This window comes from Chenopodium quinoa, unplaced genomic scaffold (genome assembly GCF_001683475.1).
Source record: "Chenopodium quinoa cultivar QQ74 unplaced genomic scaffold, ASM168347v1, whole genome shotgun sequence".
NCBI classification, from domain to species: domain Eukaryota; kingdom Viridiplantae; phylum Streptophyta; class Magnoliopsida; order Caryophyllales; family Amaranthaceae; genus Chenopodium; species Chenopodium quinoa.
Window position 1 is genome coordinate 28,302 of NW_018744024.1, and position 17,149 is coordinate 45,450.

Below are 17,149 nucleotides of genomic sequence, written 5' to 3' on the forward strand. Positions count from 1 at the left end.
TATCTAAATGAATTTTTTTTTTTTTTTTTTTTTTTTTTTTTTTTGGTGAAAACTAAATGAGAGTATCTAAGTAGCAAAGTAAACATTCTAGAAAGTATCATTATTGTAAAGACATTATTGAAAAAATTATTAATTTGAAATCATTTTCTAGCCTCTTGATTTTACTTAAATAAGTACTGAATATATATATTTTTTATTTAACTCTCAAATTCTAGACAAACTATTTGAACTAATATTAAAGTAAAAATACATAGTACACCAGGCCATATGATTATATGAATAACGAGAATATAATACGGAGTATTTCATTTCACCCTACCAAGTGATCAATATATTAGGCAATAAAATTCAAAAATTGGCTAATTATTCTAAGATGTAACAAAATAAAATAACTATATACTTGTATGAAATAAATATGGAACGAGATAAGACAACCAAAACATAAATATTAGAGAGCTACTACCTAACTCTTAACTCTACTAAAATACAAGAGACTCCGCTTATTTTATGTTCGTTTTTTCAGGAAGAGGTGAAGAAATTCAAAGCTTGGATCATCAGCAAGAGAAGACCAATAAAATAAATAACAAAATGTTGCTTTCTCACCTCTAACTACCCTCAACTCTAACTCAATAAATACCAAAGAAAATCCACATTCTTTTATCATCCAAAACCTTAAGCTCTAATATCATTTTCTCTTAAGTCATCCTTTAATTACTTATAATCTTGATATAATAATATCATCATCACAAAAGCTAGTAATGGGTGTCTCTACCTACACCGTTGTCGACGAAGCCAGCTCGGTCGCCCCAGCTCGGTTGTTCAAGGCTTTGTGCCTTGACAACCACAATGTTTTCCCCACGGTTACACCCCAAGTCATCAAAAGTATTGATTTTGTAGAGGGTGACTCTACTGTTGTTGGATGTGTCAAGCAATTTAACTTTGCCGAAGGTTTGTTAGTGTTTAAGTTTCTTATCATTTCAAATTTTCAATCTACTCTAATAATCATCATTTTTGGTTATTTTAAGACGGAATTTTAGTACGAATAATCTATTATATATGTTGGTATAATCATAAGGGTTTTCAAGGCTACATAATGAAAATAATATAGGAAGTAATATAATGAAAAATGAATAACGCATAATATTGGTATACGGTCCAATGAATGAAATTAAAGTATATTGAGATGCAGATAAAGTATTGCATGCAATCGATAATTTACGTACGTAAGCTTTGCCTCAATCACTAATTAACTAGCCAAACTAGGCCAATTTAGAGATACTAGGTAATGAAGTAGTCAGATTTTTGCAAGTCAAATTTTTTTTGGAAAAAATTGGCTTTTGACTTTTTATCATCCAAAGAACCACTCTAATCCTGCTTTTAATTTATTGTGTTCTAATTTGTTCCTGATGATTGATATATACTTCGTAATAATTAATTATTTTTAGACTTGAAATTTTGATTTATTTATTTGTTATTTGATCAATAATTATATTATAATTAAGAATGTATAATTATTATAATATGTAATTGATTTACCAATAAACATATTATTATAAACAACTAATGATACTACTAAATCAAATAAGTGACAACCAACCATCAGACGACATGGTCAAAGTAATCAATTTAATCAATGTTCACTATACTGTAACATTAATAATTATGTATACACTATACTGTAGTAAACTTCAGTGCATACATATGATACTATATATATCCTAAGCTAATAATTATACATGTGATTGATAAATTGTGCAGGGGTTCCCTACAAATACTTGAAAAGCAAGGTGGACGAGCTTGATGTGGAAAATTACTACGTCAAGTACACGACTTTCGAGGGCGATGTTCTTGGGGATGTATTAGATTGTGTTGTTTACGAAGCCAAAATCGAACCAAATGGTTCAGGAAGTCACTACAAATTGACTGCTCATTTTCACGCAAAAGGAGATGCTGTTCTTAGCAAGGATGATGCTGAAACTGGTCTTCAAAGCATGCAAATGTCCTACAAAGCCATCGAAGAGTATCTTTGCAACAACCCTCAAGCTTGTACTTAAACATACATATTACTCGACCAATTTCTAACTATTTCCTCTTTGAATAATGTGTGAGACGAATGATATTTGTATTTGCATTGTAATTTTATCTTTTGTTGTGCTTAATATAATAAAGGTGTGTACCAATGGTTTGTTGACTTTGAAATGATGTAATAAAAACACAATTGTTTGAGTTAAAGATTGTTGATTGCTCCAATCCGTTTGATATCTTATCTATTTAACCTAAGAAGTATTATAAAATTAAGGTTAAAGCTAGTATATGAATAAAATTAAGGTTAAAGCTAGTATATGAATAAAATAAAGATCGAACAGCTGCATAATATTATTAGCTAAGATGACTACTAATATAATCTATATGTATCAAAACAATCTTTGACTATTAGTCTAATAAGTGATGGAGTATAGTATTGTTATAATCAAATTTGGCTTGAATTTTATGCGAAGTATAGTATTCAAATTACTATTCCGAGTTGATTGAAACAATTGACCTCAAAGTCAACGAAAGACCGTTTGAAGTATATTTATTACATTTATGATGATATGTAGACAAAATTGCAAATGTCATTTTACACCCATTCATATATGTGGGTGTTGATCGTGTGATCACTTCATATGTACTCCAAGGAACTAATTGTCTAATGAATGTTATGACGAATTGACGATCATCTAATGAGATAATCTTGACCAATAAGGGTTTATTGCAGTTGGAAAAAATAAGGTTACTTTAGCAAGTGTACTTATTCTTTTAATAGTCAAAAATCAAAGAAAGAAAACAAGCTAAGACAACTATGTTTAGTTCACCTTATTTTTAACATAGTTACTTTGTATTTTATATCAAATTAGAAAAAATAAGTTCAAATTATATCAAATTAGAAAAAGAAAATGTTTGTCCCATGTTGAATCTTGAAAGATTTATGTGAAAATTGAAACGTAACAATATAATACGAGTAATTTTTATACTTAAATATAATTATGTGAAATATTTCATGTATGCAGTCTTAAGTCTTAACCACTAGGACAAGTTTAGATAGTGAACCGGATCCTAATCAACCAATTTATAATCGGTTAAATTTGGGTGATATTCAGGACTTGGGGTCAATTCCCTTCTTTGAAAGCCCATTATATACACCCGGATGGGTGGGTGTATCATACACCCGGAGTCATTTGCTCATTCAATCAACAAATTTAACAAATTCTACCCTTCTTTCAACATGACTACATAGGGATAAATTTAGATCGGATTAGATGAGCAAGAGTAGCGTAAATCGGAATGGTAAAACTTTAGGCTCCGTTTGGTAGGGTGTAAAAATTTTTACTAAAAAGTGTGTTCCCATTTTACATTGATTGGTTTAGTGTAAAACATTAAAATGTAAAATTTGGGGGTGGAAAATCATTTTCCACCCTATTGAAAACATTTTCCCCCCAATTTAAAAGAAAAACGTTTTCCATCACAAATGGAGAGAAAACATTTTCCCTCACAAAGTCACAGTTAAAGTAATTGATTTTCACTTCAACTAAACTATGAAAAGTGCTTAAAAATAAAAAAACCATTTTACTTGCAAACTAAACAACTAAAAACTTTCATAAAAATGGATTTTTCAAATAAAAGGTTTTCTATGATAAATTATTTATTTTTCATGTTAAAATATTTTACGCCCTAACAAACGAGGCCTAAAAGTAAATATCGGAACAAAGATGGTAAATAAATAAAGAACAAAACCTTTTGTGTGCCCCGGGTGTACAGTAATTTATTGTATATCAGCAATTCTCACACGTGTGTCACTAATAAATTCATTATCCCCAATACTCTGTATTATTCTCTCTCCTCTCTCTCTTCCAACAAACTACCAAATTTACGACCACATTCAACCTCAAATTACAATAAGGTTGTTGTTAGGATGATCTCTCATAGAGTTTCGCTTCCTTTGATCTATATTTCTCAGTCTGCAATTGATTTTTCGTTTTATCAAATTTCGAACCCTAACATTCTTAAATTTTTTTTTTTTTGGTGCTACATTCTTAAATTGTGATATTTCGCTCTCAAATTTTTCTGATTTAGGTTTCTAATTGATATTCCGATCAAATTTCCGAGCCTTCATAACTTTGGATTTAGAGAACGAGTGAAGTATCAGTCGAAAAATCAGGTATTTTTTTCCATTTTTAAATCAAATTTTCATTTTTATGTATAAAAATTACCCTTTTTACCCACAAAAGTTACCTTTTTTATCTATAAAAGTTACCCTTTTTACCCACAAAAGTTACCCTTTTATCTATAAAAGTTACCCTTTTTACCCACAAAAGTTACCCTTTTCGTGCATAAAAGTTACCTTTTTACCCACAAAAGTTACCCTTTTTATCTATAAAAGTTACCCTTTTTACCCACAAAAGTTACCCTTTTTATGTATAAAAGTTACCCTTTTTATCTATAAAAGTTACCCTTTTTACCCACAAAAGTTACCCTTTTCGTGCATAAAAGTTACCTTTTCTACCCACAAAAGGTACCCTTTTTATACATAAAAGTTACCCTTTTACCCATGGAAGGTACCCTTTTCATGCATAAAAGTTACCCTTTTTTTCTTCTTCTGCTTCCTTTGCAACGTTTCTTCTTTCCTCATCATCTTTCTTTTTCTTTGCAATTGCAGCCTTTTTTCAATTGCATTAACATAATCAACATTTTGAAAAAATCATGAAAAAATTAATAAAACACACCTTCATCTTCTGACGACTTCTTTGTACTCTTCTTCTTCACCATTGTAGAATCAAATAAAAAACAAAGAACAAAAACAAAATAAAAAAACCTAAAAATCGAAGAATCAAAACAACTAAAACAAACAAAAATCTCATAAAATTAAGTAAACAAACTTATATTTGCAAATAACAACTTCATAAGTGAAAGAGAAGAGAGATAATCGTTGTTGAAGAAACATAAATCAGGTTGAATAGAGATAGAATTGCCAATTGAGGAAGAAAGAAGAGAGAGAAAGAACTTTCTGAATGAATGAGAAAGAGAGAGAAAATATTGGTTTTTATTTGTAGGCAATGAAGCTTGGCATGTGTGAATCAAGATCGAAACAAAATTGTTTATGTTTAGAGAGCCGATTTACACTAATTTGGTGTAAATCGGATGTCATTAAACATTTGTGAATAAAGAATACAAGATCTATTGGTCTTTCAAAAGATAAAGTGAGCCTATTTAAAATAAAAATAAAAATAAAATAAAATAAAATAAAAAGTGAGCAAATTCTTTGTTTCCCTTTCAATCCTTCCTCCTCCAAATACTTCAACATCAGTAACCCAGAAACACGCCGCTGAAAAACTACTCTCTCCATTTTAGCAGATTACCTCAATTTTGAAGAAACAAAAATGGCGGCTCATACTCTCACCTCATCTTCTCTCTCCTCCATTGCTTCTTCGTCGGAGCTTCGGAAAATCAATGGCTGTAATTTCTTTCTTCAATCTGCTAATTCAAGCAGTTTAGGCACCTCTTTCATCGGAAATCAGCTCGCAATTCGGAAACCTAACCCTAATCGTTTCGTCTTGAAGCGACAATCCACTAATATGACAGTTTCTTTCAGCTTACCAACTAGGCAAGTTTCTGGAATTCAATTTTTCTTTTTCCTTTTATTTTTATTTGTTAATTATGTATTTTTTTCTTCTGACTTTTGAAGCTTGATTATCGTAATTGCAGTAGGCCGGAGGGAGTTCCTGCTGAGAAATCGCCAAAGTAAGTTTTCTTAAATTTTCGTGTTTAATTTTGTGTTGATTTGTCGTTTCAAATGATTAAATCATAAAGATTGAGTGAAATTGGATTCAATCTTTAGAATGAACCTTATTTTTGCATGTTTTTCTCAGGAATTGTTTTGATTTCCTATTTGTTTGAGGAGTGAAATGTGGATTTCTTGTGATATTTTGGATAATGTGGCTTATTTTAGGATTTAAATGCTTGTTTGAAGTGATTCTTTGAATGTGGATAGGAATTGCCAATTGCCAGTATGATGTTGTGCTTCTTACAAATTCATTTCCTTAAATCGTGCTTATGTATAGTATGAACATCATCGAATTTTGCTATATCTGTTTGAGTTCAAAGATTGAAGGCTTCTTTCATTTTAGGTTTTGTAAGAAATTTGGAAGTTGCCGTGATAATCTATATTTATTTCAGTATTATATGGGTTTGTGTTTGTTGATATGCCCCTTTTACTTTGTATATAAGGAGCATCCTGATTTAGTTTTTATGTCTTCATGTTGCATTTGGAAAGGGTTGTTTTCGTGCCTGTTATGTAAGCTCATCTGTTGTCTATAGACTTTGAAATGCTTGCTTAATTATTGTTTTGTTTCCAAGCTTGAAGCAGATGGTCTGCAAGGGCTATAAAGTCATACGCTATGGCTGAACTTGAAGCAAGAAAACTAAAATATCCAAACACAGGGACTGAAGCGCTTCTGATGGGGATCTTGGTTGAGGGTTCGTATGGTTGAGAAATTTTGCTCTTTTATGTTTTCTAGTTCAATATATACAACTATACTTCCTTCACATGATATTTGATAGAACTTTAAAATTGACATTAGTTGAATTGCTGGGTTGTATATGAAGTGATCAGTCTTTCTTAATAATGTTTACTACTACCTCCGTTTCGTATTATATGCAACTTTGGCGTATTATTTGTGAGATATAAAAAATTCCAAAGTTGCATATAATACGAACCGGAGGTAGTATAAGAATTTGGTTATCCTTAGGTATTCAATCACATCGCTTTGTGCGATAATCTTGGTAGCCTTTGGCAAGAAGTTTAAAGATGCCAGGGGGGGTGACTAGGCAGATCAACTTGCCCAAAATACCTTTTAGTGTTCTTTGACTCCAGTGCAGCCTTGAGCTAAATCAATCATTTTGGTTTATTGAGATGACTTAGAAATTTAAGTGTATAATTTGGTAGTGCTAAATGTACTGGTTTTTATTTATTTATTTATTTTTAATTTTTTTAATTGAATTAGAAAATTGTCATTCTTGGAGAAGAATTGTTCAACCAAGTCATTCACATTGGACCTTATTGGATTGAAGCTATGTTCTTAGAAAAGAAGGGTTAGAAAGTAATGTCTGACTTTTGTCATTGTGGAGAGGCTTACTGGGAAATTTTTACTTTTTGTAATGATGCCTGGTTTATAAGGTAAATATATTTAGAAATTATATTTTAGTTAGGATTTTGCGTTATACAATGAGAGAAAAAAGAATTATATTGTGGTTTATCAAGCATTTGAAGCCTCGGTGAATTAAACCTCAATTTTTTGTGAAGTACTTGAACATGATTGTTGCTCTCTGGTGATGAAATTAGTTTGATAGATTAAAAAATTGGATTTGGTTGGATGGGGTTGACAATGATTGTGTGGGAAAGTAACCAATGGAAGACATTTAAGAACGAATATTACCCAATAGGAGAATTTGTAATCTTGGAGGGTGATGAGACATGTGAGAGTTGTATCTTGTATGTTGTATCCCACATTGAATACGTACAGTAAGTGTCATTTTCTTAAAGAGGACAATCATGCAAATTGCAATAATAAGGTCCAAATCCGAGACTAATTATGCAAGCAGATGGATTAAATAATAACTATAGATGCACTTTTGGCGTGGATGCCCAGTTTGTGTTCAATTTAATGTATGGCATGTGTCATACATGATTGGAAACTCTTTCCACCCCCCACCCCCCCCTATCCACGACATAGATGTAGTTTCACCTGGAGCATTGATTTAAAGAAACTCTTACTTGACCACCAGCTAGTTATCCTCTTAGTTTAGTTTATACCTTGTAAAATTTCTATTACGTTCACAGTTTTTAAAGGATTGTTTACTTGGACCCCCAACACCTGCGGTTTTGTTTTCTCTTTAAGGCTGATCTGTATTATGTCACCAGCTAACATAGTATCTTACTTTATGTGCCTAGGAACAAGTCATGCTGCAAAATTTTTGAGGGCTAACGGCATCACCCTTTTTAAGGTGCGAGATGAAACTGTCAAGTTGCTTGGAAAATCTGACATGTACTACTTCAGTCCTGAGCATCCTCCATTGACTGAACCAGCTCAGAAGGCTCTCGATTGGGCTGTTGATCAGAAACTAAAGTCAGGTGGTTACTTTTATTTCATTTATCACGAGTGTTTATAATTTAATACCAATTTATGTGTATTAGACCATGTGAATGATATGATGCTGTATCTAGGTTACAGGCTTACAGCCTTTCAATGCTCAGGGTATTGTTGGCTTTCCGTAGCAAGTAGAGCTATTACTTTTTCTTTATTCAAATACCATACATTCGAAGCTAGCTCTTCTATAACATCTAACATAACCAGAAATGTATCTATCTACCTTTATGCTTCTATGTAGTATAGCTTATTCTTTCTCTAATGCTACTGCAACAGAGTTCTTATTGTTTTGGATAACAGAATCTTCTCCTTACGTCATCCCATTAACAGAAAATAGTCGTAGCTTTCTCTAATCTTTCAAATTTTCTGATTGGCGTTGCTCTGTCTATGTAAAACCCTGTACTTATTCTGTTTTGCTCCTTTGTCATGGAGGTGATGGTGGTTGTGTGTCAGTGAAAATATGTGCTATGGCAATTTCTTCTGTAGTTGTATTCAACAGAGCCAGATCAGCATTAGCTATCTGAGCAAAATCAAGTTCCTAAATGGCTAAATCTCTTCATTGGCAATGCAGGTGAAGATGGAGAAGTTACTGTGACTTATTTGCTTCTCGGACTCTGGGAGCAAAAGGAGTCTGCTGCTCACCAGATAATGGCAGATCTTGGTTTCAATGATGAGAAAGTAAAAGAGCTTTCGAAATTTGTGAGTCCTTGACAGTTTTCTGAATTATTACTCCCTTTTCTTTTACATCTTAGTGATCTTATTTATGTGTATTTTTATTATATTGCTCTACACAGATGGATAAAGACATTGTGTTGGCTCATCATAACTAGGCTGTTTCAGAAATTGAGATCACCCTCTACTGCTACCCTGCAAACTCTTGACTCTTGGCAACGCTTTTTGGAAGTACATGTCTCATGCTGGAGAGGAGCTCTGAAGCTAAATGCATCTTTCCATTTGATCAATTCGGATTTTAGCAAACTGAAGTTGCAGATCTTTGAGCAATTAGTTAGCTGTAGACAGAAGAGTTCCATGGAGAAATGTCAATAATATGCTTTGTTAGTTACTCCTTACATCCGCATTTATACCTACCTTTTATTGTATTCCCATATCAAGATATAGGTTTGTTCCTGGGAAATAGAGGTTTGGTGCAAACTGGTAGGTAGAATCATTGTATTTTATCAATTCGATTCAGTAATATGGGTTTTTGGAGTAGAAAATTAAATTGATTTTCTCATGCTTGATATAAAAATCTTTTGCCTTACCACTAGTCTGCAGACTAGCTGAAACACTAGTAAATGCTACTGAGTAGCACACCTCATTTAGCTAGCAAATTAATGAAACTTGGCTGGCATTCCTCGTCTCATTTTGTACCCAATTATGGAACTATGCTGAGACAGTTATGTCTTGAGGTCAGTTCTGTGCCTCTCCACCCGCCTGCCCAATGCCATCCCCAGTAGGCCAGTACATTGGTTGTCTATGATTTTGTTACATCATCTGCATTCATCGATAGTCTTCAACAACAACAAAGCCTTAGTCTCAAAATGATATTGATAGTCTTCAACAACAACACAGCCTTAGTCTCAAAATGATATCGATAGTCTTGTATCAAAGGGGGAATTAGACTCGACGTGAGACACAAATTATACATGGGGCATGATCCCAAACCATCACAACTATGTTCAAAGGAGGTTCTTAATTGAGATTTGGGAATGTAGGGTGAAGAAGACAGATAAACCCATGGAACCATGATATCAGCCTCTTGAGTCTTGACAAAAGCTTATTGTTCTGATATCTGTAGTATTACACTGAACTAATTAATACAGTCAAACTGTCAAAACTAGGAAAATCTCTGATTAACTTTGCAGCTCCCAAGCAGTGTTTCAATGAGCTCATGCAATGGTAGTGATCTTGTAAGTTGCCTCTCCTACAACCAGGAAATATACGCCTTTGTCCATTGCCATCTGCCCGTCCTTGTTAGCCTTACTTAGGTGCTTGCACGGACTCACAGAAAACTCTATTTCGCTTTCCTGTCCCCCATTCAAGTTCACTCTCTCAAACCCAGTTAATTGTTTTATGGGGCTGTCATCATTCTGTTCACTTGTCCTCACAAAAAGTAAAACAGGATGTCTGCCTGCCATTTTCCCAGTATTTTTCACTCTGACAAAAGCTGAAAACTTCAGTGTCTCACAGAATTGTACACCCAGCTGTGAAACCAATATGGGCCAGGTGATGTTTGAACTCTTGAGAAACTGGTTAGTATGTGGTTCCTGATTCAAGTTAATTCTATCTCGAGTAACTGTCGTGAACTTATAAGAATAGTTTGAGTAGCTCAGCCCATACCCGAATTCATAAACCTTCTTGCCTTGGTAAAAACGGTATGTCCGCCCTGGATAGCCAGAAGATTTGTCTGGCCTCATCCTCATATCTGTCATTGGTACTTGAACAAAATCTTGTGGATACCATGTCACTGGAAGTCTCCCACCTGCAGTAAACCAAAAGTATAAGGACCTTCATCGGTAGTTTTGCAAGTTTGTTTGTTTGTTTATTTATTTATTTATTTTATTTTTATTTATTATTATTTTATTTTTAATACATTTGCTAGTCCAAACTCCTTTTTTTTCAACCCTGTTAAACTATAAAAACAAATAATTCAAAATCTTACTTGATATTGTATTGCATTTATCCTCTCAGATATGGCAATAAAAACTATAAATGTGACTAATGATTTCTGAAACTTGATTTAAGCTTTTAAATAAAAAATTAACTAAGAAGTTTTTATTTATTTACTTATTTTTATTTTATTTTTTATTTTTTGTGACAGGGTCCCTAATCATTGAAGAGACTAAGCAAAAAGTGGTTAGCTATATAGTCACCTGGATTATGATCACCAAAGATGATTTCTGCAAGGGCAAGTCCCCCGGATTCACCAGGATAACCAGCCCATAAAATGCTTCCAACTTTTGTGTCATCCCTAGTGAGAGAGATATCAACCGGGCCACCACAAAGAAGCACTAGCACAATCGGTGTCTTAGCAGCTTCTGCAACGCTTGCTATAAGACTTTGCTGCTTACCAGGAAGAACAAGATCAACACGATCTAGTTTCTCCCTCTCCTGTGTTTGATCCAAACCCATCACCATAACAACATAATCAACCTCTTTAGCTAGCTCCACTGCTTGTTCAACTTCAGCAGATGAACATTCAACTGCATTGCACCCTGAATGATACTTTATATTCTCAACATAACTTTGCAATGCTTCGAGAATTGTTGTAGTTTTGCAAGGAAAACCTTCATAGTTACCAAGAAGAACTTCAGGGGAATTGGCATTGGGGCCTATTACAGCAAATGAATTGGTTTTGGCTTTTGGCAGTGGAAGGAGATTGTTGTCATTTTTAAGGAGTACTATGCTGTTTTGGGCAGCTTCAAGTGCAAGATTCTGATGCTCTTCTGAGCAAACTTGTTCTGGACCAATCTTCCCGAAAGATCCATCTATCCTTGGATCTCCATCGAAAAGGCCTAATCTCATTCGAACAGAAAACAGGTTGTTGAGGGCTTGATCTATTTCTTCTTCTGCAACTTTTTTCTGAATGATTGCTGATTTGGAATACCGTGGTGTGTAAGATCCACATTCCACATCCATCCCTGTAATCCCACCAACACACCGCAGGAAATGGTAAATATTTCTTACTTTTCAGCTGTTATCTATTTTCTTTCAAATCTCAGTAGATTAATGAAAGGAAAGGCTCAAACACAACACAATTAGATGAATTATCAGGCTGCATAATTTTTGGTTGGTTGTTTTCAATCATAATAATAAATTGCTTGTTTTCACTGTATAAATGCTTACTATCTTCAAATATTTTGATAATATTTAACTAAGGTAGCTCCTATCTGAACTTATTTTGACTCCGAAAACAAAGCATCACTTTAGATATACCTGCACTTAGAACAGCAGCAACTGCATCTTCTGGTGTTTTAGCATATTTCTGTTGCTCATAAATTATTGGAACTGCATTACAGTCTGAGACTATGTACCTAAGAATCAATATAAGGATTTCCAAAAACTGTCAAAAAATGGAGCCACTGTTTAGAGTAGTTAAAAAAAAAAAACCATTTAGAATACAAAATAAATGATATATACATGTAAGCTACCCATCAAAATGCCATTGTCCTCTAGCTGTGTCTGTTAGGAAATCATGATGAGCACAACTAGGGATTCCATTCACACGATTATACGCACACATAATCGAGCTGGCTTGACCTTGTTCAACACAACTCTGAAACGGGGGTTGGAACGTGTCTGCCAAATCTTGCTTAGACACCTTCAAAACCCACATAGGCAGATACAAAGAGTAAAATACTTGGCCAAGGGTAATACAAACATACATAAAGGAAACAAGAGTCAATGATGGTATCTTTTTACCTCTGCATTGAAGGTATATCGAGTAATCCCGTGCCAATTATCCAAGTCATGAGCTGCGAAGTGCTTACAGCAAGCAGAAGCTTGAAGATGCTTTGATATCTTATCCCCTTGGAAGGTATACCCTTGCAGCCCTCTAACATAGGACACTCCATATATAGAAGTCAGCAAAGGGTCTTCTCCAGGGGTTTCCTGTCCTCTTCCCCACCTTGGATCCCTAAATATGTTTATGTTTGGTGCCCAAAATGTCAAGCCTTTGCCTTGTCCTACATTGAACATCGCCCTTGCTTCAGTAGCAATTGCCTTCATTCATACGAAAATTTCAAAAATTCACTTACATTTTACACAGAAGTGTGATGATCATTTAAACTAAGCGTAATAGGACCACAACAACAAGCCTATTTATAAACGTGTTAGTTAGTTGAGCTCTGAGTTGTTTAAGATCACCCAGCTTTTAGCATACAGTTCATCATGTATGACCTTGATTTCCTTTCCTTGAAGGAATAGTTTAGAATTCTAGTTATTGGCAATAGAAAAGCTAGCTATATGTTTAAACTATGTTGATGGTGCAATTTAAACTAGATTAGTGACAAATAATTTTGAACAACCAGATTGTACATTTTTCGATTGCGGGGCACAAGAGACGAACTTGTTCCTGATGATTGACAACCCTTTTTTTTTTGTTAAGATACATAAGGAAGCACACAGACATTCATACCTAGATTTTGGTATAGCTCCCCAAGACTCTGCATTAGATAGCTTTCTTGTAGACAATAACACCAATTTGCACAATAGTCATAGATTGTGTTGATGCTAAGGAGTTTGTGGCTTTGTTTATAGTCTAAATTACCTTGATGTGTTTCCTTAGTAATGGAACTACAACTTCAACATTTCATTTATTCTCATTACCACTCAAGAAATATGGATGATATAGATTTATATTATCATGAACACTTACCCAAAATAAATTAGACTATTATTTAGTTTTTTTATAACCCATTAAACTTTGACTCATTTGAGTAATTTTCTTCTTTAGAAGTTTGTGTTCTCATACATAATATTAGAGGTGACAATTGTATTATTCTAAGTGCACAATTGTATGGGTCAAGTTATATTCAGAGGAATCTTTCTAGTTTGGATTTAGATTAGATATCCTTTGGATATTTTCTATTTCAATTCCAATTCCAATTCAAGCCAATTCCAAATATGGGTCAAGTAACGTTAGTCGGATATGTTTAATCAGGTCTACATAACATTAGCTAGATTACTAGTAAAAAAAAAACATTCATTTTTACCTTTAATACGAAGTATTAAAAATTCAATATTATAAAAAGAAATAGATTAATGATGATAACGTAACTCACCCGTGCAATACGATACCAAAGTTGAGCATCAAAAGAAGAAGCGGTAAGAATAATCTGAGGAAACATAGTTGCCGCTTTAATAGTAGCAGTTCCATTAAAAATAGTTCCATTTCTAGCAAACGTACCATTGAACCGGTACCCACGGCCGTGTCTTGACACCCCATGAAGTGACTCGGACCACCACTCGTAAACAGGGATACCGAGTCGTGGAATTGGTGGGACCGAGTTGGTTAATTGAGCTATCTTCTCGTCTAAACTGAGTCGACTCACAAGGTCCTTGACTCGTTGATTGATGGGTAATTTGGTGTTTGCAAAATGGGTAGGATTTTGTTGATGGGTTTGATGGGTCACAAGCGAAGAGGGGAAGAGGTGGGACTGAGTTGACTAGGGCGAGTTGGAGGAGTGTTGTGATAACGAAAAGGTATGTGATAGTGGGGAGGTGAGTGGTTGCTTCACTTCTTTGGCCACTCATGGTTGTTGCTAAGTGGGTGCTAACTGATGCTAAGGAGTGAGATAGTTATATATAGAGGTGTGAAAATCTGAACCAACCTAATCCGATTTGATTCGAAAGTAACTTAAAACAAATTTCGATTTATATGGGTATAGTGATTTGTATGACTCAAACTCAAACTAAACTCGTTTCGACTAGCCCAATCGAACTAGACTCAGTGACTCTGAATTGACACATTTTCACTTGTGGAGTATACTAGTATTCCTTTACAAGTAAATGTAGTTTTTATGTAATTGTGTGGTATTGGATTTATTTTAATGTCAACTTTTATAATATCATATAATACAATTTTTTGTGTAACAAATTTGAAAATATTTAAGTTTTGAAATGGTGTTAGGATCGTGACAAGTCAAATGAGACAAACTAAAAGGGAGTTGAAAGTGTTGAGACATCTATATTATGTGCATTACTATTCTTTTAACTAATTTAATCTCCTCTTATGTATGTCAATATTGTAACCTAATGAGTGATTTTTATTAAACTACTTGAAAAACCAGTTGTCCTCTTTACCATTAATCCATCTTCTTGACCTTGTACTTTTCAAATTTGGGGTATTAAAATTGATAATTTAAGAATTTATGATTGAAGTAACCTTTATTTACATCATTAGTAATTAATCCTATATTTTATTTTATTCATAATTGAAAACTTTCTTCTTATTCAAGTGATCATATTACAAGTAAATTTTAGTTCATGGCCTCCAATATTTTTACTTTGACTCCTCTCTACGATCCGCTTTTGTTTGCTCCTCTCTACGATCCGCTTTTGTTTGCTCCTCTCTACGATCCACCCATTTACCATAATAGATAACCAACTAACAAATACACTATACACCCTCCGTTTTAAAATACTTCAATATCTCCATGTGCCGGTTTTAGGAGAATTTAGAAAAAGTTTTAACGTACGGAGGTAATGGGTTAGGGAGAAGAATAAAAAATTGTAAAAAACAAAAGTAGTTGAGGGAATTGGAGAAGAAAAAAAAATATGATTTATGTTGGGTCTATAAAGTGAGATAAATTAAGTATTGTAAAGAATTTCCAAATAAGGAAATGAAACAAGTACTACCTCCGGTCCACTTTACCCGCAACTTTGAGAGGGTTTGCGGAGGCCGAGGCAAAACTTTTAAGGGGGATTTAGAAAAAGTAAGGGTATGTAATTAGGAGTTAAAATTGGAGGGAAGTATTGTGGTCCCCTTGTATTGACTTTTTTAATGGGTTGTACTTTAGTGAAAAGAGTGGGAAATTCCCACCAATTTTTTTTTCCTGCTAGCAAAGTGAGGGGCAAATTTTATCTGGAAAAGTTTTTCCCTCCCAAATTTTCCCCAAAATTAAAATTTTCACACAAATTCCCCCAAATTTCAAATTTTACCATTAAAAGCAAACAAAAGGCCCTATATAAACCAGGGCATCCCTTCCAATTCTCCAATTTCAAAAGGCAAGTTTTAGGAGAATTGGGGAGGGGGGAGGGGGGAAGCATAATTCAAGTACCACCAACACAGAAATTAGTAAACGTAGTACAAAATACAGGCAGCCCTAACAAATTACAAGCCATCTAAACTTAGATTAGTTTAATCCTAAATCAGTGAGCAACGTTAGTAGATGCAGCTTCAACAATAGGCTCTGTTGACTACAGTCCAAAAACCACCAGCCGCCACTTCATCACCAAAAAGCAGTCCTGAAATTTTTTCAAAAGATAAGGGACTCATGGGAGAGTTCGTACACGAACTTATGGATGAGTTAATTCAACAAGACCAGCTCATGGAAGATGAGTTAATCGAACAACAATTCAACCAAGAAGAGTATGAAGGGACTTCTGATTCAGAGCATGAACAACAACAAAATGATCAAGGCAATGATGGTGATGGGTATGATGCAGATGATGATGCAAATCAAGAAGAATTACAACACAATTGCAGAGCAACAAGAAAGATGACAGTGGAGCAGAAAAGAGCCATTGTTGAGGAGATTATGTTGCACATGGAGAGGGACTCACTGCCAAGAGGCTTTTTAGCCAATTTGGCAAGAAAACATTCAGTGCACAAATCTACAACAACAAGATGGTTTCAGGTAATTAAACAATCTCTAGCTGAAGGTATTGTTGTTGATGTTAATACCAAAAAATTAGGCAGGTAAGGGCGCAAAGCAAAACAATACACAGATGAATTTCTTACATCTGTACCATTGTACAAAAGAACAACTGAAAGGGGATATGCTGGAGCATTGAAAATACCCAAAATAGCATTGCATAGACTAAGGCAGCAAGGCAGGCTGAGAACACACACAAGCACAAATCATCCAGCATTGACAGAAAAGCACAAAGTGGCAAGACTTAAATGGGTTTTAAGTCTAATTAATCATGTTCCAGCAATTGGGGACCCAACATTTAGTGATATGCAGCAATGGATACATTTAGATGAGAAATGGTTCTACATCAATCCAGAAACAAGAACCTTCTACCTACTTCCAACAGAAGATGATCCTTACAGAGCTCAACAATCAAGGAGGTTCAAAATCAAAGCTATGTTTATGGGAATGATAGGTAAACCATTGTTTGATGCTGAAAACAACATGATACATGATGGAAAGTATGTCCTTTTTCCTTTTGTAAAATATTAAAGGGCCAAAAAGAAAAGCAAGAACAGAGATGCAGGGACTCTAGAGACAAAGGCAATT

At 34.2% G+C, this 17,149-nt stretch overlaps 3 protein-coding genes and 1 pseudogene across 4 annotated transcripts; 3 read left to right on the forward strand and 1 right to left on the reverse strand.

The window, feature by feature from the left end:
• The first annotated feature begins 648 nt into the window (after positions 1-648).
• On the forward strand, positions 649-2,250 carry LOC110690247 (pathogenesis-related protein STH-21-like). The gene is made up of 2 exons (XM_021867072.1): positions 649-948; positions 1,759-2,250. The coding sequence occupies exons 1-2, from the start codon at positions 759-761 to the stop codon at positions 2,052-2,054; spliced, it is 486 nt and encodes a 161-aa protein (XP_021722764.1). The 5' UTR covers positions 649-758; the 3' UTR covers positions 2,055-2,250.
• Positions 2,251-5,309: 3,059 nt separating this feature from the next.
• Positions 5,310-9,442, forward strand: LOC110690249 (ATP-dependent Clp protease ATP-binding subunit CLPT1, chloroplastic-like). Of its 2 annotated transcripts, none has more exons than XM_021867074.1 (6): positions 5,310-5,641; positions 5,743-5,778; positions 6,404-6,522; positions 7,988-8,167; positions 8,755-8,882; positions 8,978-9,442. In XM_021867074.1, exons 1-6 carry the CDS (start codon positions 5,418-5,420, stop codon positions 9,011-9,013), a joined length of 723 nt encoding a protein of 240 aa, XP_021722766.1. In that variant the 5' UTR covers positions 5,310-5,417; the 3' UTR covers positions 9,014-9,442. The 2 variants fall into 2 exon arrangements, with proteins under 2 accessions (XP_021722766.1, XP_021722767.1); XM_021867075.1 differs by having other exon boundaries at positions 5,311-5,641; positions 6,404-6,513.
• Positions 9,443-9,799: 357 nt separating this feature from the next.
• LOC110690248 lies at positions 9,800-14,518 on the reverse strand (annotated as a pseudogene).
• Positions 14,519-16,204: 1,686 nt separating this feature from the next.
• Positions 16,205-17,061, forward strand: LOC110690242 (the record flags this gene model as incomplete). The annotated part of the gene is made up of 2 exons (XM_021867068.1): positions 16,205-16,605; positions 16,669-17,061. Coding segments are annotated over exons 1-2 (794 nt in total), but the record flags the coding sequence as incomplete, so codon positions are not given.
• Positions 17,062-17,149: the final 88 nt, after the last annotated feature.

Bases quoted from the DNA above. Each gene is read 5' to 3' on its own strand.
- LOC110690247 (XM_021867072.1), top strand. From the start codon at position 759: ATGGGTGTCTCTACCTACACCGTTGTCGACGAAGCCAGCTCGGTCGCC. The intron at 949-1,758 runs GTTTGTTAGTGT...TAAATTGTGCAG, and splicing joins GCAATTTAACTTTGCCGAAG to GGGTTCCCTACAAATACTTG.
- LOC110690249 (XM_021867074.1), top strand. From the start codon at position 5,418: ATGGCGGCTCATACTCTCACCTCATCTTCTCTCTCCTCCATTGCTTCT. The intron at 6,523-7,987 runs GTTGAGAAATTT...TTATGTGCCTAG, and splicing joins CTTGGTTGAGGGTTCGTATG to GAACAAGTCATGCTGCAAAA. The intron at 8,168-8,754 runs GTGGTTACTTTT...TTGGCAATGCAG, and splicing joins TGATCAGAAACTAAAGTCAG to GTGAAGATGGAGAAGTTACT.